General features: G+C 44.1%; 1 protein-coding gene across 1 annotated transcript in view; it reads left to right on the forward strand.

Moving 5' to 3' along the window:
• The window catches only part of NOTCH2 (notch receptor 2), an 81,303-nt gene that overhangs the window by 19,063 nt on the left and 35,145 nt on the right, over positions 1-27,095 (forward strand). The window contains exons 6-14 of the mRNA XM_031061670.1: positions 12,341-12,349; positions 14,370-14,603; positions 15,870-16,025; positions 17,437-17,625; positions 18,770-18,883; positions 19,991-20,104; positions 23,387-23,620; positions 24,110-24,220; positions 25,871-26,063. Coding sequence (XP_030917530.1) covers positions 12,341-12,349; positions 14,370-14,603; positions 15,870-16,025; positions 17,437-17,625; positions 18,770-18,883; positions 19,991-20,104; positions 23,387-23,620; positions 24,110-24,220; positions 25,871-26,063 — 1,354 coding nt within the window. The remainder of the gene's footprint in view (positions 1-12,340; positions 12,350-14,369; positions 14,604-15,869; positions 16,026-17,436; positions 17,626-18,769; positions 18,884-19,990; positions 20,105-23,386; positions 23,621-24,109; positions 24,221-25,870; positions 26,064-27,095) is intronic.

A 27,095-nucleotide genomic window follows, 5' to 3' on the forward strand; every position in this document is an offset into this window, starting at 1 on the left:
ATATAAACTATAAAATAGAGAAAAATATAATATATAATATAATATATAAAATATAATAGGATAAAAATATAATATATAAAATATAATAGGATAAAAATATAATATATATACTATATAATAATATACTACATAAAATATAATATAATGTCAGCCTCCTGAGAAGTTGAAGTCAATTCTCATCTCTCACCTTGTCCTGGGGACCCTCACAACAACACCACAACAATTGATAACCACGCTGGGGCACCCACAGGGATGTGGCCCTGGCCCCGTGCCCACAGTCAGGGCAGATGCCAGTGCACCCCTTAAAAGAAAAGCTGTTGGTATCAGAACCACCACAACAAGGGAGAATTTCCCCATGAGTTGCGCTTCTCGTGTGGATTTGCACTTTGTAAATGGAGAAATGTTTTCCAAAAGCACAAAACGTGGCTTTGCTGTTACAGCTGTGGGCATTTGCTGATACGTGCAGGGGTATTTCTAAGTTGGGATAATGATCCTGTTGGTTATAGCAATGCTGCTGAGAAACAGGGCAAATCTGAAAGGCAGGGGAAAAAGGAGGGAAGAGCAGTGTATATATGGGAAGCTTATGGTTTTGCTACTGTTGTTTTCCTGCTAGGCTTATTTTTATGTAGAGTTCTCCAACTAGCAAAGCTCCTTTTGCTTCATAAATGAGTCTGGTTTTACTTAGAGTCTGAAGGGGAAAACACCATGAGTTTCAAGAAACTGTTATGCACAATATAAGGAAGCAGCTTACAGGAAACTCAGTGTCATATTTAGTTGCAAAATGTCTCCATACCTCAAAAATAAACAAACACCTCCGGTTATGGGCTGAGTTTTTTTGAGTCATACTAGTCTTAGCTGACGCACTTTTTCAGCTGAGTATGGTTTTGCCCTTATTTGAAAATCGTAGGAGAAAAAAAAAAAGACCTAAAACCAGTTTAAAAAACGCCTTTTTCCTCAGAGAACATTAATTCTGGTTGTAAAATGTTTGTCATTAAATGCAAAGGAGGCTGCCAGTTAAGAACCTTCATTAACTTAAAAGAATTATATATTCTTAAATGAAGTGAAAACCACATAAGAGTGAAGTGCACCACAGCTTGCATATCTCTTTGAAACTATGTGCAAATAGGAGAAAATGAGTCCTCCCCTCAATGAGCAAGTGTCCTTGCTTCTGTGCTACTTCTCCATGTCCTGAAAGCCTGCAGAAAGTGAAACCTATAAAGGAAAACATGAGAGCTTGGGTGTGGAGACAGCAAACCCTTAGTGACCCCCATAGTCTTGCTCCATCCCACAGAAATTATAACCCTTGTTGTGATTTCTGGCGCCTGTCAGTAGCAAATTAATCTGTCTTGCTCCCAAGCACAGAGGGTGTAATGACCATGAGCATACAGTCTCCAAGGGATTATCCTGGCATCATAAATTTAGCTTGGCTTACAGGATTCAGGTGGATGTCTGCTGTCAGCCAGGGATGACTTCTGCAACTCCCCTGGAAGAGACCTTGGTCTCTCTATCACAAGCCATAGGCTGTGATTCTGTTTGGTTTTTTGGTAGATTTTCTCCCCAGTCGACTCTTTGCAATGCAGTTGTGGTGGTTCTCTCTCTGAACCTCTCTTGGGCTCTGAGTAGCAATGGGAAAAGTGGTGAGGCAGTGTTGTGGCCTCTCTTGTGCCGTGTTTCTCCTGTGTGGATGGCACTTGCAGAAAACCCTGTGTGTGTGAAGGATGCTTCCCTCCAGGGAAACCCTGGGAAGAGAGAGGAGCTCCCCCAGCACGAGGCTCCTGTGGCTCTCTAGCACAGTTTAATGGAATGGCCTTTCTGAGAATGTCCTTGTTTATGGTGCAGCTGAGGTTATCAGTGCCGCAGTGGTTTGAGGTGACGCCTTCTCAAGGCCGTTGTCTTTCTAGGATTAGGTCAGTGTGGAAATAAAAATGAGCTCACAATTTAGGAAGCAGCAGCTTGGCTGTTTGAACAATGAAGGTGAGAACCTTTATGGAACTCAACTGTCTGAAATGCACAGTGCAAGTTTCTGTGACTCCTCTCTGTCAACTCAGTAACATTTTTTGTGAAAAAAGCTTTTTTTTTTTTTTCTGAATGGACTTCAATCCCTTCCCTGCATCTTCAATTAGAGACCAAGGAAGTGAGGAAAACACTGAACATCCAGCTTGGAGACATGAGAGGTGACACCGAGGCAGGGCACAAACCAGGGAGGATGGATAGAGAACTTCTGCAGTAGTTTGGAGAGAAAGATGGTGTTTTTTTCAAGGTTAAACTGCAGTTGGTGCTGACAGGAGTAAATAAAACATCAGTTATTCAGCAGTAAGGAAATGCATAACTGCAGGTCCATCCTTTACACACAGGGGCTTTATAGCATTTTAAATCATCTCTAAGGTAAGTAAAGAGGGGAGAGCTGAGCAGGCAGCTCTTTCGGAGTCTGTCCTGATAAATGTTATAGCTCAGCAGGGCTAAACGGTGAGAATGAACACCTCAGGAAAACAAAAGCTTCCAATGAGATCATGAGGTTAGGGGATATTGTGTGCTGCTTAAAAAAAAACCCCAAACACCCATATCTGTAAGGAAACATCCGCCAAAAATGGAAGGATGTTAAATTTTCTAAGAACACCTGACAGTGTAGATGTGCTGTCTTCATAACAGACTCTGCTTTCAAGTACTTGTCAACTATTTTTGGGGAAGATTAAGTTTCTCTGCAGTTTTAGTCTTTATTTAATCTTTGTGCTGTGGGTGATGCTCTCTGGTGTGTGTTAATATGGTTTGTGCTTCATGGCACAGAGAAAGCAGTGCCATTCCTTGCTAGAAAAATCAAGAAGTTGTACTGCACGTGATCAAGACAAGTTTTATGTAAAGTAATATTGGAGCAACCTTTACTGAAACAGAATCTTTCCCAGTTCCTTTTGGTAACCATCTGCCTCTTGTAATTCCCTGACAGGTGGTTGGCTGGGCTATATAACTATGCATTAAAAAAAAAACAACTCCTTTATTTAGCTGCTTGCTCCTACCTTTTGTGATGCTGTTTGCCTTCAGTCTTATTTCCTGCTCCTCAAACAGAGCTCACTGCTCCTTTTCTGCTGAGGTGCCTGCCTTCTCATTCTTATTTTGCTGTTTTTTTCCGGAAAGATAAAATCTTGTCTTTCAAAAACAAGGATGAGAAATGCTGTCACCAGTGGTTTTGTCACCTTCAAAGTTCTTGTATTTTAGATGTTTACAGTGATTATCAATCTCACAAATTTGTAACTGGCAAGGCAGTCTCCGGTGTGCTTGGGTGAAACTGCCCCAGATCTTTCCTGTTGCTGAATGTTAACTGATTGCTGGTTTGTTTGAAGATGACTTTATCTTGTCCCAGGATGGGGCCTTTGTTAGAACCTCTGTGTTGGGTCCTTTCAAAGCACAGTGGTGCAGATGTGTGATGAAGCTGCTCCTTTCCTTGGAGACAGTCCTGGGTGCTTTGTCAAAGTGTGAAGTCTGTTCTCTGTGCATGAGGGGCCAGAGAATTTGGTGTAAGTGTGGTTTGAGTCAGTTAGCCAACAATCCTGGCTAACATCAGATAAAGTGCCATGTGAGGACTGTTTTATGCTGCTGTTCTTCAGCCTCATTGTGGTCTGAGGAGGAATGTCATTACCTTCTCTCCCTGCTCACACTCTTCCCTTTCCCTTGAGCTGGCTCTGGGATTTGTTGGAGTGTGCCACTTTAACTCACTAATCTAGTAAAAAATCCTTTCCATCTGCCTTTTTTTCCCCCTTTCTTGCCTCTTTTCTTTCTTTTTTTTTTTTTTCCCTGGGATCAGGAATTCAAATTCACAGAGCAGTTTCACAGTGAGTGGGTGCAGAGGGAAGTGATGGCAGTCCAGGGCTGAAAGCCATATGAAGATTAGAGTGTCCTTCCACACACATGGGGAAACCATCTGAGAATTTAAAGGCTGCTCAGTCATTCTAGCTACAGTTCATCTAAAGAAACAAAGCTTGGTTTAAAATGCACCTGTTGATTCTGTTGACCTGACCTGTGCAGCTTTGGGTCTAGAAAGATGCCTTGGGTGCCTAAGAGATTACCAATGCTAAATGCTGTAAATGATTATGTTTTTCTTGTATGTCTAAGAAAGACTCCTGCTCCCCTGGAAAGTCTGCAGTGTTTTAGAGGCTCACCATGAATCTGTTTTTGGCCCAAATCATGTTTCAGGAGCAGCGCACAGCACAGATAAAGATTTGTGCCCTCCATGGAGTTAAATCTTTTGCAGTTTGCTGCATCAGAAGCTGTGGGGTGAGTCTCTGGGTTTGGGGGACCCTGTGCCACTCTCAAGTGGGTTTTGGAAGACTCACATTATAGTGCTTCAGATGCAGGCTTGGCCTGCTCACTCCCTTTCATTATTTCTGCCCTGTGGCTGGGAAGGCGAGACTCCCATGGCAGTTGTATTTATTTAGGCTTTGTTTTCCCCTGAAAAGAGGGCTCCAGTGAGCTGTATATTTTAAAATCTAGGCGACCTTTGTCTCTAAGGGAAGCACAGTGTGCTAACAGCTGACTCCACCAAAGAACTCCAGCACTGGGAGCTAGCTTCAGCAGCAAATGTTTGTCTTGAGCAGAAAAGCTCTTCAGGCAGCAGGGCTGTGCTTTTTAATTAAAATTGCTGTTAGCTTGGTCATATGCTCTTAAACACTAGCACAAGGGTTACTTTTTCTGCAGAGCTTTAGGCAGGAATTTTCAAAGTGGAGTGTTAAGGGTTCAATTCCTATTTAATTCGAGTAATATTTGCTCCCTGGTTTTCTTTGAAAATCCCAGTCTTCAACTCTGGGCAGACGTGACTTTTCTTTTCTAAGAAGGGGGATAAACATCAAAAGGCTAATATGTAACATTTTAATTTAAGATCATACGCTCAGGTATTTTGTTTCTTAAAACTCTTTGCCTGATACCACTTTCCTCAGCTTCTGTGTCACCAAAGCACACAGTGACAAGTCATGTTAGTTTAGTGTTCCAAAAAATGCTGCCCTCTTTCCAAAAATGCTGCCCTCTTGGTGTACTTAGAGGGCCAAAATGTAGGGGCGCTAACTCTGACAATAGGTGACGTGGATGATAAATATTGAACATGCCAGTCTCCTAAATCATTAGATATACATCCTTGCTATTTGACAGAGAGTCCTGTCAGGGCTGTTCTCCTGTCCCTCCTGGTGATCCCAAATGATGTCCCAAGACCTTTGTGTGAGCTCAGGGAGGCTGGGTCATGCCTCCATGAGAAGAGCACTCATCTTCCCCAGCAGTGCAGCAGTGATCAGCATCCTGGTGCTTTTCCAGGCTTTATTAAAAAGCAGAGTGGCCTCTTTGGTACTGGCTGGGATCTGTCTATGCCAAGCTTGATGGGTTGGCTGGTGTCACTGCAGTGGCATCTCCAAGAGCAGCTCTGACAGAGGCCAAGAGCAATCATGGGTCGTTCTTTTCCGTCATGTTTGAGCTGGCAGATACAAAGGGAGCAGGGAGCACGTGGCAGCCTCCAGAGCTGGCAGCTCCAAGCTTGAGTGTACAAATGATTTGAAGTGCTGGACACAAACAGACTTTATCCTGGACGTTGTTTGTTTCTCTTGTGGCCCTTGATCTCGGTGTCGTGCGGAGGGGACGGATTCCAGAGGCATTAGAAGTTACACCCTTGGTCCTTCATCCAGCGTGGATTCTGGAACACCTACCACAGCCTCCTGTTTGCTTGGTGCTGCTTCTCATTCCCAAGCCTTGGGTGGGAGGCAGCAGTAATAAAACACCTGAGGTGTGAACAGCTGAGCTGATCTGATGACAGCGGCCGTGTCCAGCCGCTGCCGCCTTCCCTCACGCCCTTGGTGCCTTTCCAGCTGGGGAAGTACTCTTAGCAGTCAGGTGTGCCAAATGAGCTCCTATGGAGCTGTCCTTGGGTTTTCAGTACCTCTTTTATGTGCTTGGCACTAAAACAAGATGGGCCAGACCCCTCTGGTGAGGCTGGGTTGGTGGATGTCTGCTGGAGACCAGACTAATAGGGAGCAGTTGTTACATCTCCAGCTGACTCGTTTCTGGCAGTTCCTGTCCCTTCCCTTGTACTTAAAATGAGGTGATTTGTCTTTGGGTAATTACTGAAGATGGGTTGCTGAGATAGCTTGAGAATATGAAGCTTTCATTGTAAGTTTTGGCTCCTGCTGTCAGTTTTTTTTGCCTTGCAGATCTTTTCACTTGTTTGGTATTTCCCTGATTCACTGGATTTTCCAGAGGAGGTAAAGAGAAGGACAGAGCAGAGAGTAGCTTGGTGATGTGTATTTCCTGTGGGTTACCTCTCTGTCCTGCTGCTGTCCCTGGTCACTTCACCTGCCCCCACCATATTAAACCAGTCTGTCATCAGTGCATCAGTTTTAATGCATTTTTAATGAATCCTGTTCTGATCATTTGTATTGCTGCCTCTGAAGAGCTTGGTCAGGACTGCTCTTCTCTACCCAGCAGTCTGTGGGGAGTGATTTAGGGCAGTATTTAATGGATCAGGCCGTGCATAAGTCTCTTAAAGCCCAGAGTTTTGTATTTGGGGCTTGTAAAATCCCTTGTAAAAGCCCATTAGTTCCACTGCATGCTTCCCAGTGTGGTTATGAAATTAAACTCTTTTCTCTACCATATTAGCCTAAAATAAACACAGATGCTTGCTCTGCTCATTACAATCATAGATTTGTCTTCAAGTGTTCAAATTCTATATTAAGCTCTTAAATTTTATGATTTCTTTGGTATTTGACATCTATTTGAGATCAAATGAAAATAAAACCACAACCTGAGCACCTGAGGTTTGGGAATGGCTGCTACTGCTTTGCTGCTCTGGAAGAAAGATGCTGTGAGATCCTGGGGAAGGAGCACATTTCTGAAAGCCGTGATGCTTGTTCTTTGGAAAACTCCTGAAAGGGAAAACAGTTGGCTTCAGCCCTTTTTTCTGAGGGAACTACTGTAAAACTTAAGCAGGGAAGACCTTTTCTAAACTCACATGCAACTCTGGCAGGTGCAAACAGTGCAGTGCATGAATTCTGCGTGCCCCTGCAGCCATCCTTGGAGATGAGAGGATCAGTCTCATTTGCTGCATTGCCTGCAGGGAGCTGTGGGGGTGGCTTTGTTCAAGGGTCTAGAATTTGGATGTGATCTGGGCATCACACCTGAGATCCCTTTCAGTATTGCCTGTTTATTGTTCAGGACATTTTGGTCTGGATGAAGACTCTCTCCTTCAGAGAAGTTTGCAGTTCTCTGCTTTGAGATACCCAGTGTCAATAAAGCAAATTATGTAAACAATCAAATATTTTCTTTTGTAGACTTTGCCATGTGCTGCATCTTCCCTGCAATAACGGATGTATTGCACTCTTTATTAGCTCTCTTTGTGGGTAGCAATTCCTTTATAAGTCTCCTAGGAAGTTCTTTCTCCGGTGGTCTGTCAGGCTGTGAACTCTGTCTCTCTTTTATTCAGAGGTGGTGGCTCCAGTACTGCAAAATGTGTTCCTGACAGAGGCTGTGCCATCCGCATTGCACAAGCAGTGTTTGCATTAGTTATTGTTCCTTGCAGTCAAATGTCTGCTCAGTGGTGTTTGTTTTGCTGATTAAAGCTGTGATTGAGCACAGGTCCCTGCTGAGCCCTTCCAGGGAAGCTGCTGTTTCCTCAAGGAGTGCCTAACCCAAACCTTCTGCAGCCAGGCTGTTTGCCTTTGTGTTTTGCTTGGCTTTTGTGCCTCCAGCCTTGCCTGCTGTTGCACTGCCCAGCAGCCTCACTTGGTTGAACCTGTCTGAAATCCCTGGCTTCCCCTTGGAAAAGAGAAATGTTATTTTGTTAAAGCCACCCCTGCCTACTCTTTCATCACCCTCTAGGTCATTAATTAGACGCTCCAGTGCCTGTGTGCATTAAATGTTGCTGAACTGTTTCAAGGAGCATGGATGGTTCTGTGGGTTAAAGATTGAACTGAATGCTTTTACAAATACACAATTCAAAAACGTGGGAGCTGGAGTATTTTTCATAGATACCATTTTCCTGGAAGGCTCGATGGTTCAAAATGCAATTTTTCCCTTTCTGTTTGCTAAGGAGGCTCGCACAGGAGCATGAGGAAACTGAGCTTTGAGCTACTGGGTGCGTGTTGGGTCACACTGTCAATGCAGGCATTTTTCTTGTGTTTCAAGCCAGAACTGGACAGAGGAGTGTCCTTCTCTCAGCCTGCCAGCTGGCATCCTGAACATGCACACGTGTGGTTAGAGAGGAGAAGAAAGTGCAGGGTCCTTTGGAGTGTGGCACTGATGCCCTTCTGCCACGGTTAGATTTGGGCATGTATACAAATACTGTTCCTTATCTCTTAGCCCCTTCTTGAGTCTTGATAAGATGCTGTTCACCTTCTCACTTAGGAGTCCTTTGAAACTTGGATTAAAAATGCAAACAGTTCTAATGAGCCATGCTTTTTTGAGCTACACTGGTTGTATTCAAAACCCATACAGCAATCTTTGGAATGTTTTATGAATTAAGCTACTCTTTGAAAGAGTTTTTGTCTAGAACTGGTTTATAGTTCCTATGTAGCCCTTTCAGGAGAGCTAGTGACCTCTTCCCTGTGTGCTGTGTCTGAGATAAGTGACAAACTTCTTCAGCTGCTGAGTGGATGATGGCATAAAAGCTTCTTGAGACCTGATGCTCCCTTTCCAGTGGGTCTCTTAAGACCCCGAGGACCAGTTTGTGATTCTCACAAGTTGCCTTTCCAGTATCACTAAACTTGTAAGATATTCTGACTTCCAGTTCAGTCTGAGCCCGGTGCTGGGGTGGTTGTGATTTTGGGAGAAATGGGATATTGCCATCTCCTCCCAGCTCAGTTTTCAAGGAGCTGGTTTTTTTTTTTTTTCAAGGCACAGGAAAGTATTTGCACCCTTTGCCCTACAAAATGTTTTTAGTGATTAAACTGCATTAGATCTGCTGTCAGGAGCTTTAGCCTCTGATACTCCAGCTGTGCATCAGCAGACTTTCCTGCTGTTAAGAGGCCAAGAAAATGTTCTCCTTTTTGGAAAGTCTGTTCTGCCAAAGATGAAGTTCCTCTGCTTGAACTGTCTGAGGGTCCTGCAGGATCAATGCAGCTGGAATTGAGGTCAATGCAAGCCCTCTAAGGTTTGGTAGGATCAGCTCTTTGGAGATGTCTGGTGCTGCTTTCCAGGGTGGCTGTTTCACTGACTGCTTTGTTCAAGCTAATGCTGCTCACTTTTGGTGTAGCATTGTTCTAATTTTATGTGCTGCTTTACCTGTATAAATCAGGCTTTGTTTTCTTTCCAACATAAAGAAGGAGAAGGGCTGGCTGTTTCTCATCAATGAGATCTGGTACAATGACTTGAGGGAGGCCTTGAATCCTGTGTCTGCCAAAAGAGAAGCTCCTGGAGTCCCTTGCAGTTCCTGAGGCTCTGAAAATGGGAGCAATCAAAGCAGCAAGCATGTCTGGCTTATTCCCTATGGCTTTTCTGAGGGAGGGGAAATATGCAGGAAGTAACTTAGTTTCATAGTGGGCAAAAAGTGCTAAGAGTTGAATGCTGTTCCCTTTTTCTACTTCTAGTTTTCAATTTTGAAATACCACATGGACTAGCTGTTTACTTTGTACAAGGTCACTCAGAACCTGAGTCGGCATTTTACTCATTTCCCAGGCTCTGCAAATATCAAGGTCAGGCTAGGTTTTCATTACCTTCTTGGAGTAAGTTGTGTTTCCTTTCTTGTTGTCTTTTATGTGTATGTTTCCACATTTCCATCAAATTATTGTGCTGTAAGTATATTCACACTTCACTAGCTCAGCCTGTGTTTACTGTGTGTCTTTTGGAAATGTAATTGAAACTAGTGAGAGCACAAGGAAAGAAATACCTACACAAACGTGCAGCTAGATGAACTGACATTGAGTAATTGTAGCATTCAGAAGTGACTTGGGTTGTGGACATGTGCATTGCACTGTGCAGTTTGTACAATCCATCATGGACTTTGCCCTTGGAAGTTGAATTTCTGTTCTGAGGATGAAAGACTTGATTCTTCCTAAAACTCTTAAGAAGCAGAAAACAAGCTTGCCAACTACATGTCTACAAATAAATGTATTTATTTTGTAACAGTTAAGTCAAAGCAGCATCCCATAAGTAAATTGTTTCAGAAACGAGACATCATCTCATTTGGTTTTAAATCTAACTAACCTGGCAGAGAGAAGTCTTCAATTAGGAACAAGGTCTTTTCATTAAAGTACTCAATAGTAAAATGCAATAGTTAATTGTTCATTTATGCCTCTTAATATGTTGAATTGGATTTCCTTTGTTTTTAAAACAAATTGCATTAAGGTGCAGCTCTAATTCATATTCATAATTAAACACAAATACAATTGTGTTGCAAAAGGGGCATTAGAAATTGGAGAAGCCAAGTGAGGACCAGATTCAAGGAGCTCAAATGTGGTATGTGTCTTTAAAATATAGTTCAAGTGCTTGAAGAAGTTTAAGCTCTGTATTCTTTTCTTATGAAGGCACTGATTGACCTTTTAAAAGTTTGGTTTAGTTTAGGGCTGCAGAAAAATGGAATAGCCAAGAACATAGGGTTATTGAAGGGACATCAATGATGTCTCTTGGTGCTGTCCTTTCTAGAAGTGGAGAGTGAGTACTAGTAAAAAAATACTAAAAAAAGGCCTAAGTGTTGGTATTACACTCAAAATGGGAAGTCAGAACCAAGCCCTGATGGTTTATATGGGCGATTAGTTAGCCCATCTTTGCTTAACAAAACACCACAAACAACTATAAAAAACATCCCCCAGCAGCAAAAAAGATACAAATTAAAAGCATGTACTCCCATGCTCAATCACCCTCGCCAAAAGCCCAGAGAATGTTGCATTTTGTGCGCGGAGCCGTGGTGCGTTCCGTGCGCGGAGCCGTGGTGCATTTTGTCTGCGGGGCTGTGTTGCGTTCTGTGCGCGGAGCTGTGTTCAGCCAGTCAAAAGGCAAATGATTTTTTTGAGGCACCGCACTGGGGAGTGCTGTGGCTGAAACCTCTCCGTGCTCTGGTGGCAGCAGCTCAGGCTGGCTGAGCCAAAAGGATGTGAGCTCTGCAAGGGTTCCTCAGAGAGGGAGTCCTTTGATCTGGGCTGGGCCCCCTCCAGGAACAGAAGGAAAATCACTTTTATAATAAGCAAATAAGGTCTTGATTATTTTTTCCTGGAGGGAGTGGGTTGTGTTGGGCTGCGAGATATGTGTGACTGCTCAGAGCCAGCCCCAGCTCTCTGGCTCTTGCCAGGGTGGCCGCTGATAAGGCAGCACTGAAAGCTCCTGAACAAACCACTGCTAGTGTGACAAATGCATGGTTTGTGTGTTCATAATGCACAGAGGTGTTTCACAGATAACAATGGCAAGGGATCGAGTTCTCCCCAACTCTTTCACTGAGCAAACCGGGGATTGAAGATTAATTCTGAAAATTCTACTGTAATTATCATTGCTGTCAAAATTTTGTTATGGTTTTCCAAGTGATAAAATTATTGTTGTGAAGTAGTCCTACCAGAGAATGGAACATACTCACAGAACACAGTTGTGCAACTTATTCAACTTATTCTTTTAATAATAATTTCATTTCTTTGCCCCTAAGTGGGAAAAAAAATCCAAGTCTCATGGGATCAAAGGCTAGGATTTATCCAAGTACTTTGAAAACAAAAGGAATCATGAGTATAGTAGATGGAGATGGTTACGTTTGGATGTTTTTAGATTCCTGCTCAGGATAAATGTTTCAGTTTGGTGTATTGGAGGAGGGTGTGTCTGTGCTCTTGCATCATTATTTCTGAGCCATTAATAAACAATGTGACTTATCAACATCTGATAAGTATTTTTAATTTGGCAAGCCTGAATAAACTGGAGCCCAGGTGCATTGGCAGAGAAGACCTGTGGCCTGCTCTTGAATTTCTTATTCTTGGAATATGGGGGGAATTCCATGCAAATGTAAATGTGCAGCAGATAGAGTGGCTGGGGAAGAGAAATCTTGTGGGAGAAGATATTTACTGAAGAGCTTTGACCCAAATAACAGAAAGCTGCTGGAAGCCAGTGAGAGAGGAGGTGGTGTCAGCTGGGCAAGAGGGGAAGGTCACATCAGACAAATCAAATCTCACTCTCTGATAAAGGGCCATCTTCTGATGCTGTGTGCATCCTATCAACATTTTAGTAAGGCTGGCAAAAGCAAGTTACCAAGAAGTGTTAAAATAAAAAAAGTTAAGCTTTCAGTGCTTAGAGAGTTTTTAATGTAACTGAAAGGAGAGAATAGTTATTCAATATCAAGAAGAAGATTGTGGACTGTGACCAGTACTCTGTGGTTGCACATGTGTACCCGTATGCCAGCCTGGGAAGAAATGGGCTGGTGCTCAGGAGGTTTTGTCTGTTCAGGAAACTCAAAATTACTTGAAACTTCAGCTAAACAATTTTGGCTTAAAAGTAAACTGTGCAACTTTAATGGGGAAGATGAATAACTGTTGAAGCAAAATATTATTGCAAGTGGAAGGTTCTCCAGATTTTGATGTCAAAGCAAGATGGATTTCAGCAAAAAAAAAACTTCACTAAATGTGACTGTAAAGTTCAGCATCCTTTGAAAATTATTTCATTCTTACTGGTCCTTTGGTCTTTTTCCTTAAATCTCCCTAAGAGTGTACACTTGTTTTCTTCTCTTTAATATCTCTGGTCGTAAGAACATTTTTAGATTACTTATTTTGTTACTGAAAAGAAAGAAAAAATGTCTCAACAACCAAGAAACCCCCAAGTATTTATGGTTGTCTGTACAATACCTGGGGCAAGGCCAATTAATATTTCAGGTGGAAGAGTTTTAAGAATTCTATTCTTCCTCACTGGGTAATCATCATTGAATAATTATACAGGAAAGAATTAAGTTCTCCTGACAAGTGTGACCTTGCTGCTGACCTGTTGATACTCCTTTGGCCAAGATTTTCTTGTCAAACCATCTTTCCTTAGTCCCTTTGGCTGCTCTGCAGGCAGCCCTTCGTTCTTTTTGCTTCTCAGCTCCTTGCAGATGTATCTCCAGTGTGCTGCAGGCTGCCTGCTGGCTCTTGCACTGTGCCTTTTTAAAGTAATTATTTTTAAAAGTAATTCTTTTAAAGTAATTTGCAGTCCAGCTCCTGCTTTGGGGCTGTTTAGGGATGCTGGTTGTCTTTGCCTGATTTGGTGACAGTGCTGTGGAAGTTCTGGCACTGGAGCATGCTGGAATTGAGGAGCATCAACTGGGGGACTACAGCATTCCCTTTGGTCATGTTGTCTGTGCAAGAACCCCCTTGAGTCCGAGCACCTGAGGTGCATTAAACCTGCTCCTTTCTGTGCCCCAGTGTAGGAGCAATGCGGGTGGCACGGACGGACACCAGAGATCTCTGCAGCCAGGTCGTGGAACTTGTGGTTTATTGCAAAGGGCCTGGGTGCAGGGCCCTGCTGGGAGCTGCCAGGCACAGCTCAGAGCAGGCCCCAAAGAGGGAGAGAGAAATAAAGAGAGAGAAGGCAAGAGTGTGGTAAAGAGGATGAGAGAGCGAGGTTCCCATTACAATACCATAAATCTTCTGTGCTGAATATTCTAATTCTCACTAACCAATCTAATACAAGATACAAATCCTGTAGCATTTACATACAGCCTATAAGAATCACTACATTACCATACTGTGTTACATTTTAAACCCTAAAGCCTCATTTTTAGATCCCTTCTACCAAGCTAGTAGGGTCTGCTCTGACCCTTGGGCCTGCCTGCAGGCAGAGGGTGTTGTTCCATCAAAAGGGGATTATCTTCAGCTGGCCACACCATTGTTTTCCCGTTGTTCAGTAACTGAGGTATCTCAAAGCTTGCTTTCATTTCAATCTCACTTATGGTTTCTAAATTCTCAAAATCTTTTGCCAGGCAATCATATTTCTAAGGCTTTCCTGTTTTATCTTCCCCAACACCCCAGGCCAGTTTTGCACCGAGGATGTGGATGAGTGCCAGCTCCAGCCCAATGCCTGCCAGAACGGGGGCACCTGCACCAACCACAACGGGGGCTACGCCTGCGTCTGCGTCAACGGCTGGGGGGGGGGCATACAGCCTATAAGAATCACTACATTACCATACTGTGTTACATTTTAAACCCTAAAGCCTCATTTTTAGATCCCTTCTACCAAGCTAGTAGGGTCTGCTCTGACCCTTGGGCCTGCCTGCAGGCAGAGGGTGTTGTTCCATCAAAAGGGGATTATCTTCAGCTGGCCACACCATTGTTTTCCCGTTGTTCAGTAACTGAGGTATCTCAAAGCTTGCTTTCATTTCAATCTCACTTATGGTTTCTAAATTCTCAAAATCTTTTGCCAGGCAATCATATTTCTAAGGCTTTCCTGTTTTATCTTCCCCAACACCCCAGGCCAGTTTTGCACCGAGGATGTGGATGAGTGCCAGCTCCAGCCCAATGCCTGCCAGAACGGGGGCACCTGCACCAACCACAACGGGGGCTACGCCTGCGTCTGCGTCAACGGCTGGAGCGGGGACGACTGCAGCAAGAACATCGACGACTGCTTCACTGCCTCCTGCGCCAACGGCTCTACCTGCATCGACAGGGTGGCTTCCTTCTCCTGCATTTGTCCAGAGGGGAAGGCAGGTGAGGGCGCACCACTTGCACAAGTCTGGCACTTGCACGGAAGGTGCTCCCTGGGGTTTATGCACTTGTTTAAAGTGGGGTGTTTATTCCACGCACTTCGCCACCGGGAGGAAAAGCACTGTCCGTGAGCAAGGAGCTGTTAAACCCCTCTAGCCTGGGACAAAGAAGTATTTGTGCCAGGCTAGAAGACAAACTTAGTACAGTTTAGGTTGCAAGGAAAGATCTTTTTCTAGCTGTCCTTAAAAGCAGCTCTGGTCCATGTGCAGTGGTGAGAGCACTGGGCATGGAAGGAAGATGTCAGGTTGGCAAATGATCTCCAAGCGGTGCCACGAGTGACATGGAAACACAAGAGGTCTCAGCTGTGTTTCCAGGGGAAGCCTATGGTACAAGAGAGACTCCTCTCTCCTTGATGAACCGAGAATTGATTATCTAAAGGGTGGTGATGGACTGAGAGTTGGTGATCTGAGGAATGGATGTATTGGGAATTTGGTGGGGGGAGGACGAATGTTTTTGGAAGGTTTTCATTCTGAGTTCTGTGTGTGTTTCTTTCTATATATAGTTGTAGGTTAATAAAGTTTTTTTCTTCTTTATTCCTAAGCTGGAGCCTGCTTTGCTCTATTCCTGGTCACAGCAGACACCAGGGAGCATATATTTTCATGGGGGCACTGGCATTGTGCCAACATCAAACTGTGACACCAGCCCTTAGCAGAATCTGTATTTGCTTGAGAAGTTGCCCATGAGTGTGACTTGCTCTATGCCCTTCATAATAATTATATGAATCCAGAAAGCAAATTTAGATATTTTTGTGTGATTGTGTTAGGACCTGGGCATCCTCACTGGTATAGTGGAAGATTTCCTGGTTTAGGTTAGGTGGAAGTGTATCTCCTAACTACATGGAAATAAAAATGATCTGCATATCTGAATTAAAGCGAGCTTCATGTGCACCTTTTCAGATGTCAGAAAAATTATCATGCTGGCTTGAGAGAAGAGTTAGTTAACTGCTCCAAGGATGAGATTTTGATAATGGTCAGCCGTTTTCCTGCTTCAGAAGTGCTGGAAACACACCTCTAAAGTAACAGAATTTGTATTTAAATATGATATTCTATAAGTGTGTGATGAATTCCCTGTGGTAGTTCAGGGCTCAAGCCTGCTCAAGTTTCTTGCTATGGGAGTCTCTATCTGAAATACCAGAACACAGAATTTGTGTACAATACAGTCTGACTGCTTCATCTCTCTATTTTAATAAACTCTTGGACGCTTCTTTAGGTCTTCTGTGCCACTTGGATGATGCCTGTGTTAGCAATCCGTGCCAGAAAGGTGCTCTCTGTGACACCAACCCTGTGAATGGAAACTACATCTGCACCTGTCCCCAGGGCCACAAGGGAGCAGACTGCACTGAGGATGTGGATGAATGTGCAATGGGTGAGTTTCTGTTTGCTCTCTGTGAGTGCAAGAATGCACATTTTGTCACAGCTTCCCCACATACTTGGGACTCCTTTTGTGGCCTCCCCCTTCCATTTCAGTGTCTTCAGATGCATTTTAAACTTGTGCGAGACCTGGGGCAAAGGGCTGAGCTGGAATAGCTGTCCATGTTTGAGCTGGAATATGAAAAGCAGGGCAATGCTTAGCCATTCTTCCTTGTGCAAGAGGGCTTTGGCACTGTGTGGGGAGTGCCTGCAAACAGATGTGATAATGAAGCTGTCCCTTAGAACTGCAGGGTGCAATGAGAGCACTGCAGTTTGTGTGGGAGCTGTTGCAGCTACAGCCTCAGTAGAAATATATCAAGGCTGTTTGACAGCCAGAATATGGCTGGATCTTTTGAGTGCCTTCCAAGACTGGTGACCACGTGGGCTTTTAAAGCTGTAGTTCTCTGATAGCATGCTGTTGTGTTGTTTTGGGGATTAACTGCACTCTTACAGACTTACTTACAGTTTTGTGAGTGCTCGTTCATGCTTCTAGAGAGAGTGATGCGTGAAGGTAATGCCTAACCAGCGCATGGAAGGGTTGGAAAGAAGCACTTCTTTGAATTTCATTCCTCAGTCTGCCTTGGACAAGAGTGCTGTTCCTTTTTGAAAACACAGAAAGGACAAGTTTGGCTGTTTTGTGGCTCTGGCGGCATCTTGTTGGCCTCAGGAATGAAGTAAATGTAAAATGTGATCTGGAAATAAAGCCTTGAAAACATAATTAGTTCTCTAATCCCTGCTAGCTGATACTTTTCTCTTAAGAACTGTCGTTAGTAATATGGAGCAGGGTTACTCCTCTGGTCCCTGATGGTGACAGCAATCCTTCTTTTTGCCCCTGACAGGCAAGAAACTGCCACTGTTTTCTTCCGTGGCCTTTCCCCAGCAGGATGAACAATCTTTCCCCAATATTACTTGCCAGAAAGGAATGCCCATGAAAAGACCACGACTAATAAAGAATGCTGTGGCTTTCCTGCTCTGGGGAGAGGTTTTCACAGAATCACAGAATAATGAGGTTGGAAGAGACCTCTAAGATCATCGACTCCACCCTATGCCCTAACCCCTCAACCAGACTATAGCACCCAGTGCCATGTCCAGTCTTTTATTAAACACATCCAGAGATGGTGATTCTGCCACCTCCCTGGGAAGAGCATTAGAGTACTTTATTATTCTTTTGGTGAAGAATTTTTTCCTAATATCCAACCTGTACCTTCCCTGCCGTAGCTTGAGACTGTGTTCTCTTGTTCTGTCGGTGCTGCCCTGTGGAAGAGACCCCCACCTGTCCACAACATCTCCTCAGGAAGCTGTAGAGAGCAATAAGAGAGAGAGCAGTAATTTTGACGCGCACACTTGTGTCTTTCCTGTCCTTGCAGCAAACAGCAATCCGTGTGAGCACGCTGGGAAATGCGTCAACACCGAGGGCTCTTTCCACTGTGAGTGCCTGAAGGGCTACACAGGGCCTCGCTGTGAGATGGACATCAATGAGTGCCACTCCAACCCGTGCCAGAACGATGCCACCTGCCTGGACAAAATTGGAGGGTTCACGTGTCTCTGCATGCCAGGTGAGGGGAGGCTCTGACAAGGATGGAAGAGGCAAGGAGGCAGAGCTGAGGGAGGGCTGCCAGCTCTGCTCAGGTGGAACACAAAGCTGCAAAGGGCTGAACGCTGAGAGAGAGCCTGCTGTGGTGGCACCAGCCAGGGGGACCTGGCATTGGTGTGTGGGAGGGAGAAAGCAATTAGAGGGCTGAGAAAGAAACCAGTCTCTGCATCAGCAAGGAAGTTAGCCTGCTGAGCTGGGTATGTGTGAAAGTATTTGTTACTATAGCTGGTAAAGTGCATGTGCAGAGTTATCTATCTCTCTGGGAAAGCAAAGCAAGGGCAACCTTTACAAGAGTGACTGTGTTTTGAGGTATGCATATGGTGATTTCAGGTAATGAATGGTGTTTGGGGTTTTTCTGTGCCTAAAATACCCCAAATAATGCAAGCTCCCTTTGAACTGAGGAAGTCATTGTAAAAAAAGCTACTTGAATGAAATTGTGCTTGTAAAATTTGCATGGCCAATGTAACCAAGGACCAATGTTAGTCTTGTATTTTGCACTTTGATAGAAAGGGGTGAAAAAAGAAAAGGATGCAAGCTGTCAGTTGCACAGACTTATAAAGTACTAGAATCATAAATATAAATAAAGAATTGTGACCCCTGCAGGAGATCAGATGATACCCTGACAATTACAATGAGTTTTTATTAATATAGTATTTATTAATATATAATATGTTTTGAAAGGTGGAACAGGAAAGGCTAGTCCCAAGTATTTCACCCTTCTTAATGTTTTTCTTGTACTCTGCCATTAGCTATAAGCCCTTGAGCTAAAACTATCTGTTGTGTTTGTTTATATAGCTTTTACAAAGTAATTAACCCCTTCTCAAGTGGAAGAAAACATTAGATGTGAATTCAGCATTGACTTCTGCTGTTGCTGGTTAGGTGAGCATCTTCAGCAACAGTGAAACCTACACAATCAACATCCCTTTTTAGCCTCTGGTGTATATTCTTACCTCATAGTTTCTGACCAGACTGCAAACTTGCAATGAAACTCTGCTTAGACTTTCAACCCTGGTATAAGAGGCAGTTACACTCTCAAGGGCACTTTCTGCAGCCTTCTTATTTATTTATTTATTTACATCTTCTTATTTATTTTTACTTTTTAACAGGTTTTAAAGGAGTTCACTGTGAAGAAGATATTGATGAATGCCTGAGTAATCCCTGTGTGAACAATGGAGTGTGTCTTGATAAAGTCAACCGCTTCCTCTGTGTCTGTCCTCCTGGTGAGTTCTGATTTCTGGAAGCTTTTCCTGCTTCACCTTACCAAGAGCTGCGCAGCTGTTGTGGGTGAAATGTTTCTTGTGAGTTTCTGTTGTTCTTATGGCAGCACCTGTTTGAGTGAGTGAGTTGCAATCACTATTAAATCAGAATAGTTTCATGTTGGTTGCAATAATATTGTGCCTGTAACTGAGTGAGCATTGACAAACACACAGTTGGACACCTCATCTGAAAGGGCAGCTGGCAACAAGAGCTTCTGTTGTTGTGGAAACTACAGAGAGATTCTCAGTACATTTTAACGATCAGACCCTCTGCACACTTTTTGTCTTTTTTCTGAGGTTTTTAGGCAGAAGCTGGCTTTGCATCAGTATAGTTTATGATGCTTGCATGAGGAGTGAGATGAATTGGGCTCCACTAGAAAAGAAAAAGAGCTGAGCTGAGGGATCAATGTTAGCTGTAGAGCGAACATCCTTATTTTCTTCATGGGTTACAAAAAATTTTGAATTCAGAATTTACGACAAAAGTGTGCTCTGCAGCCCTTCTTATTGACTAATGATGTTCAGCTTTGGTTCCTTCCTCCAAGAAGAATTCCTCATGGTTTTTTTTTCCTGAAACTGCCCAAGGATCTGCATCACCTGACATCACCTGTCAATACTTTGTTAACTATTTCAAGAACTGTTTTCAAAGTTCCAGTGCTATTTTGCAGCACATTCCATACTGCTGTAGTAATTCTAGGCTGAAGGCTCTGGTGATGTATGCACTGTTATTTTATTTTTAGCTGCTTGCTTTGATTGCCCCTTAAAGATTTTTATTAGTGGGCTCTCAGCTTTACAGGCAGGCATTACTGTCCAGTGGTGGACACTGCTTTATTTCTCTGTGACTTGGCCATCTCAGTTTTCAAGCTGACCTGGAGGACAGAACCTTTGGAGTGTGGGTTGGACGAGGACCGAAGGTTCTGTGGTGTGTGTGCTTCATGATGCCACTGGATGTAGATTGGCTGGGCTTAGTTTGGGTGGGCTTGTGGGTTTGTTAGAGGTAATTCCTGACAGTGCAGCTGTCCTGGTGCAGTCCTTCAGTGACTCCTGGTTTCCCTGTGTTTGTGTGCCTCTCAGGGTTCAGTGGGGCCGTGTGCCAGATTGACATAGACGACTGTTCCAGCACGCCGTGCCTCAACGGAGCCAAGTGCATTGACCACCCCAATGGCTACGAGTGCCAGTGTGCCACAGGTCAGTCTGCTCTTCTGAGCCCCTGGGGGCAGAGAACATGGAACCTAAGTACATGAAAGGCTGGTCTCAAAGATGTCACTGTTTTTTCTTTCTTTCTCTGAAATGCTGCTTGCTCGTTGCAGAGCTTTGTCCGATCCTTTGTGCAGGGAATAGTATTTAAGTAGAGAAAGCCTTTCACTTGTGGCAGTTAAGTTCACAGTTGATGGGAGTTCTGCCTCCCTCTTTCAGCACCATCCTTTGCTTCCCAGCAGATGACAGCTTCTTCTGTACTAGCTATGGAATCCACATAAGGGAAAACATCAGTGTGAAGGCTCTTATCTGGGGTTTACCTCCCTCTCTCCCAAGTCAGATTATATCGTGTGCGCTTGAAAAACAAGAGATGGGCAGAGCAGTGCTGCTGTGCATTCTGATTTCTGTTGCATCAGAAGGCTAAGTTGCATTTTATGTCACAAGTTGCATTTTATGTCAGAAGGCTAAGACTGAAATGCAGTAACAGTTGTGGAAGAAATTCCACTCAGAATTTGAGTGGGAATGATTTGAAATTATTTGTCACAGAAATGTTGGCAGAGCTGTGGCCAGAACTCAGGTGGTTTTTTAATGCCTGGTGAGTTACATATTCAGAAGCGTCAGGTTTAATGATAGGATTTTCTTATCTTCAGACCTCCAGGGGTGATGTAGATATGGTTTTATCTTCATTTTTACATCTGGTCAAATAAGAGTGTTCAGAGCTGTTATGTTCTAATTCTCAGTAAGGAGCTACACTTGGTTGCTTTCAGTTCAAGGTCCCTGATACACTGCTCATGCTACAGATTCAGGTATGAAATGCCTTGGCTTTAGCTCTTCCATTAGGAAAGAAGCTGAACAATTCCTGGAGCTGTATTAGTCCCAGTAATGTGCAGTAAGGTTGGTTAGATTTATGTGCAAATGTTCTCATTTTGAATCATTCCAGTAATCAAATTATTAAGGCAAATTTGACTTCACTGCACAGAATGTAGCAGAGATTAGCCTAAAAATAGCCTAGTTTTTTTCTCACACGTGGTCTCCACCATTTCCAAAGTTCCTGAAGAGGCATTGAATTTGTTGGAAGAAGGAGAATGCAGTAGTTCTGACGGGGAGAGGAATAATTACTGTGGTCAGAATTTTCCTTTTGACTACTTCATGTGACAAACTAAGCAGACACTTGCAAAAAGAAGGAAGAGCTCAAATCTTCTCCAAACTTGGAAACTGTTTTGGTCTTTCTCAGGCCTGGGGTGTGTTCTGGTTGCTTTCACTCACTGAGACTGCAGAGCTTATCAGGCCTGGGGTGGGTTTGGGTAGTGTAGGGGAGGACAATGTGGAGAGCTGTGCCTTGAAAAGCAAGTTCTGAATTTGGCACCAAAACTGCATAAATCAATACAGAAACTGCAGGTATCCCACCTGAGGAGGGAAGGCAATTGCTTCCATGATGGCAAATGATGTAAAGGAGCATCTTCAGGCTGAAAGCAACCAAATGCATGCTGCTGAAGCAGCAGTTCTTAGTAAAATCCTTGGTTAAATATTTGACTGAAAATGGAAGAGGGATGCTGTTTTCCATCCTGTCAGAAGGATTCTCATATTCAACATTAAAATGGTTTTTTCCTAGTCTAACTCTTGTCTGCAAAGAGAGAAATCATGTTTTGGTGAGGTATGTCCAGTTAGGAGATCCAGAAACTTTCCTGATCTCTGAGTGGCTCACTTGAGCTACAATAGCAGGCCAGGTAATGACTGTTGAATGAATGTGTGCTAAGTATTATATTTAATATTGACAGCCTTCTGTAAGACTGAAATGTGGAGTTCTTCCTGGGGGCAGGTCAGTTACTGGACAATGAGTTTGAGTATGTTCTTGCTCTGCTCCTCTCATGGTGTGAGTGATGTGTTTGTGTTGTTCCCTGAGCGGTAATCGCCAGCTGCCAACGTGATTGAAAACTGCAAAATGTTTGGCCAAATGCTGTACAGATAGCTCTATTTACTGCTTGCTTTTTGTCTTTTCTTTCCCTTCTGGCATTATTCCACTTCTCCTTCCCAGTGGTAGATCATGGCTTTTCTTTTCTTGGGTTGTTTCAGGTCTTTCCTCTTTTATTTGTCTCTGCCCTCTTTTTTTTTTCCCCCTCTGCCACCATTTCTCCCCTTGTCAGTTTGTTTTTCCTCCTTCCTAACATCTTTTTATATCCATCTCTCTAACTAGCTTCCCTTACCTCTCCCCACCCACTTCCACACCCATTCATCCAAGCATACGTTCGCAGAACTTGGAAATGTTAGCCGTCACCTGGTATGTTTGACCACAGAAATAACCACAAACCTGTATGAAAAATGGGGAGCCTCTTATCCACTTATAATACTCAGGTGAGAACCACTCTTCAGCTGTTGAAATTCCCTGCAGCTTGGTTTGTATCAGTCTACAGTTGGTGTCTTGAAATTTCAAGTTCTGCCTTCCTGATCTTCAGCTGCTGGAAGGCAATGTGAGCTGTTGCTCCAAAACCTCAGCTCTGAAAACCATTTATTTGAAATTGTCCCAGTCTTATATAGCTCTGCTCCATCACGGAGAGCAGGGCTCTTGAGGAGGGACTTGTTTGCTGCTCCTAGCTTCCTGAACCCTCTAGCCCTTTTTGTGGATAGATTCTGCCCCTCTCTGTTGCTCAGGATGTTTCCCAGCTGAAGCAGAATGAAACAGGCCAAACTGCTGCTTGTTTCATTGCTCCTGACCAAGAGGTTGCATGCAGCCTTCAATAAGTTTGCAGTTGGTGCTTGATTGCAGTTACTGAAAAGTTTCCCAGTGAAGGAGGCAAGAAACTTTCTAATAAGCAGAGCTGCAGAAGCTTTGACATGAGCCAAGGGAGTTCCCCTGGGAAGGTTTCAGCAACATCTTTGCAGTAGTTGCTCATTTTAACAAGGTCAGCCCCACTCTGTCCCCCTGTTACTGTGCAGAGGAAATAACAGCAGGACTGTGCCTGCAGACAGTTTGTACTGATGCAAGTAAATATTTCTGATGGAGATTTATATGTTTCCTCTCATGGCTACTGTTCCAAATAACCTGAAGGTGACCACTTCCAGTGCCAGGGTTCTCCGTGCATGCTGCTGTTCTGTAATGCTGTGAACAGTGGAGAGTGTTGTGTTCCAGGGCTGGAAATGCAGTTGAGGTGCCCAGTTACCCTTTGTGCTCTCTGCCACTTTGCTGATTCTTGATACAATTCTTTCTGCGCCTGCGTTATATTCACTGCAGCATCCTACCAGTGGACTCCTTCCTTACTCGTGACTTTTCCTCAGGTTTTACTGGCACTCTGTGTGAGGAGAACATCAACAACTGTGACCCTGATCCCTGCCACCACGGGGAATGCCAGGATGGCATAGATTCATACACGTGCATCTGCAACCCTGGCTACATGGGTGGCATATGCAGTGAGCAGATTGATGAGTGCCACAGCAATCCTTGCCTCAACCAAGGGCGCTGCATCGACCTGGTCAATGGCTACCAGTGCAACTGCCTGCTGGGCACCTCAGGTATGGAAAACACCACTGGAAGGCTGGGATTCAAGCAGAATTCAAGCATGTGATTATTTCTTACCCGTGCTCTGGTGTGTGCTAAGTTGAGAGTATCATTTTCACATTGCTTTGCCCTGCTGCACTTTGGTGTGTTTGTGTGGATTGCCTCACGCTCAGTGGTGCTGCAACTGATTTTGGGAGAATTTGCCTCCTCTGTACTCCAGAAAAAATCAGGCCTGCAGAAAAATTAGGCAAAGTGTTCAAAATGTTTATTGCTCTGTTTAAATATTTAGTACAAGTTCAGGGTCATATTCAGTCAGCACCCAGTGGCTCGGGTGGCATTCCTTGCTGTTGCAGTGCTTCTGCATCATCACCTGTTCAAGTTGCCCCCAACGTGACTTTGAAGCAGGTGGGATTCTTAATTAGGCTATTTTGGGAAAATAGTTTTGTTGCCTTCTTTGTAAGATTTACCCTCCTTATTCCTCTAACTCCTTTTTTTAAATCCAGGAATAAACTGTGAGAATAACTTTGACGACTGTGCCAGTAACCCGTGCATTCATGGGACCTGTATCGATGGCATCAATCGCTACAACTGTGCCTGTGAACCTGGATTTACAGGTAAAGTCAGCTACCCAGGGGCTCTCAGTTGTTTGGAAGATGGTTATCCGAGTAGCCAGGGAAGTGTTCTTTCCACACTCACTGCAAGGGATTCAGTTGGTGTCTCAGAAAATCCTTCTAATCTTTGGATCTTAGCATCTTACATTACAGCCAGTTCTACCAAACAGAAAAATGGCCTAATCTGTGCTGTGAAATGCCATTCTTGTTAGGTAATTAAGTCCAATTCATGGTTCTTGGGTTTAAAACAAATAAACCCACGTGACTTTGATTTATTATTTACAGCCTCCTTCCAGGGACAGAGAGATTGTGGACAATATGGAGAGGTGTTTGATTAGACTCTGCCTAGAGCTTTGACCATGAACAGTATTTCTATTTCTGTGAAATCAGAGCATTAACTTGGTGTTCTCATGAATTGTTTCCCACTCTGAAGTCTTCAGATGAATAACCTGATTTTTTCAGTACTTCTCTGTCATAGCATGGTCTGTTCTGTTTTCTTTTTACACTACAAAATTTCTCTGGTACAGTCAAAGTGGGGCTGAAAAAAGAAGTGGTTAGACACCTCTGGATCCATGTTTAGAGCTCTGAGTCAACATCAGGACTATTTCTGCTGACTAAAGCACATCTCACCACTGTTTGTAAGGGCATTTGTGTTTTGAGTCATGTAGGGTGATACAAAATAATCATTGTGAGGCAGCTGGTAGTTTATTACAGCTTTCTCATCACGTTTGTTGCTGTTTATTACTGAATGATTCTAGTTAGAATAGATCTGAAATGCATTAGAGCACTAAAATGTTTTGTGTGTCTTGTGCTTTTCTCTTGGGGTCTTTCTAAACTCCTGATGCTCCTTCCTTCCCTCCTATGGCTCTGGCATGGTGGAACTCTCCAGTTCCCAGAATAAGATGGGGGATGATGCTGATCACTCGTGCCTACCACTCTCCTAAGTTGCTGGCATTCCATATTTGTTATCCTGCTGGGTCTCTTACTGTTATACTGTTAAAATAATTCAGTAATGTGAGGAATTGGCATATTCCAGTCTTTAAGGAGCTGGCTTGCATGGGGTCTTGGTACTTTGTCATTTCCTTCTGTTAAAAATGCTTTCAGCTTACTGCATCATTCACTCTGTTTAGCTTTCCAGCCTCACAAGTCCTTTTGGTCACTGCTTCAAGGATCTTGCAGTCGTAATCAGAGGCAGGCAAAACAGGAAATGGTGCTTTTTAGAGCCCCCTTTGCGCAATAAACCACAAGAACTGTATTTACTGCAGACATTTGGGCACTATTGGTTGTTCAAAGGGTAGGTACTTCAAAGCAGAGGAGCAGGGCTACGACAAGTGCAGCTCAAGAGGTTTGTTGCAAGCATGATACAGCTGAGTGGTTTTTGCTTTCCTAATCAGTATTAACGGGTGATTTTAATGGAGATTCTGGAATGGTTTGTAAATACTTGCTGAGTGTAAGTGCTGTTCTCCAGGCACAGCAAAGTGCTGCATCTCTCAGAAACGCTTCTCTTGGCTTGAGTTAAAGCACGGAGGCATGTGAGCTCCATGCTGCTGCCTTGGCTTCCCTGAGCTGTGTCTCAGCGTGTGCTCTTGCAGAGGTGCAAAGCGAGCGGTGTTTTAAGAAGCGCAGCTCAGGAAGCGTTGTTCTCCCCTGCAGGGCCCCGGTGCAACGTGGACATCGACGAGTGCACGTCCAGCCCGTGCCACAACGGGGGCACGTGCATCAACGAGGTGAACGGGTTCCGCTGCGTGTGCCCCGAGGGCTTCCACCACCCGCACTGCCAGCCGCAGGCCGACGGCTGCCTCAGCAGCCCCTGTGTGCACGGCAACTGCACGCACACCGCCACGGGGTGAGCGCCGCCCAGCCGCCTGCTGCTGCCTTCTGCACTGGTGTCTTGCTCTCTCCAGACTTCCAGCTCCCGGTTTTTCCCTTATTTCTCACAGTAGGGTCCCAGTTTATCTGTTGCCTATAACATAATCACAGTCAGGTGAGAATCTCACCTGAGCCCCTGCCTGTCTCACGTGCCCTGCGGTGCCTTCCAGGGGCCCTTCCCAACACTGGCCAGCTGAACCCATGGTCAGCAACAGCAGTGGGTTATTTATGCACCATCTGCAGCCAGAGCTACATCTGCCCCTGCTTGTGTGGGAGCAAGCCACAGCTCCTGCCTTCAAAGCAGAGCCAGGCTGCCAAGTTTCAGCACAGCTCCTCATGTCCACTCAGTCTGGAGAGGGTTCTCTTCTGCTGCTACACCCCCTCCAAATCCTTTTGATTACAGCTTCCTTTCCCACAAATCTGCCACGGCAAACAAACAGCCATAGGTAAGGTGTAGACCTTCATTCACCAGCTGGTGTTCCAACATAGGTTTTTCTGTCCTGCCTTGTTTGCTGGTTTTGCATGGACAAGTGGTGCAGGGTGGACTGCCACCATCTAGAGGGAGGGTTTGGTGATTCTAGTGTGTTGTGGTGTTGTGGGTCCCATGATGAGGTGAGAGATGAGAATTTGCCTCCAAGTTCTCAGAATGCTGATTTATTATTTTATTGTATTATATTATATTATATTAAAAGAAATTATATACTAAAACTATACTAAAGAAAGAGAAAGGAGACATCAGAAGGCTAGACAAGAATGAATAATAAAAACTTGTGACTGACCAGAGTGTCTGACACAGCGCGACTGGGATTGGTCATTAATTAAAAACAATTCACATGGAACCAATCAAAGATGCACCTGTTGGTGAGCAACCTCCAGAGCACATTCCAAGCAAGCAGATAATTATTGTTTATGTTTCTTTTCTGAGGCTTCTCAGCTTCTCAGGAGAAAAATCCTGGTGAAGGGATTTTCCAGAAAATATCACAGTGACACTAGTGAGCTGAGTGAATGC

The sequence above is a fragment of the Geospiza fortis genome, unplaced genomic scaffold (assembly GCF_000277835.1).
Source record: "Geospiza fortis unplaced genomic scaffold, GeoFor_1.0 scaffold5, whole genome shotgun sequence".
Taxonomy (NCBI): domain Eukaryota; kingdom Metazoa; phylum Chordata; class Aves; order Passeriformes; family Thraupidae; genus Geospiza; species Geospiza fortis.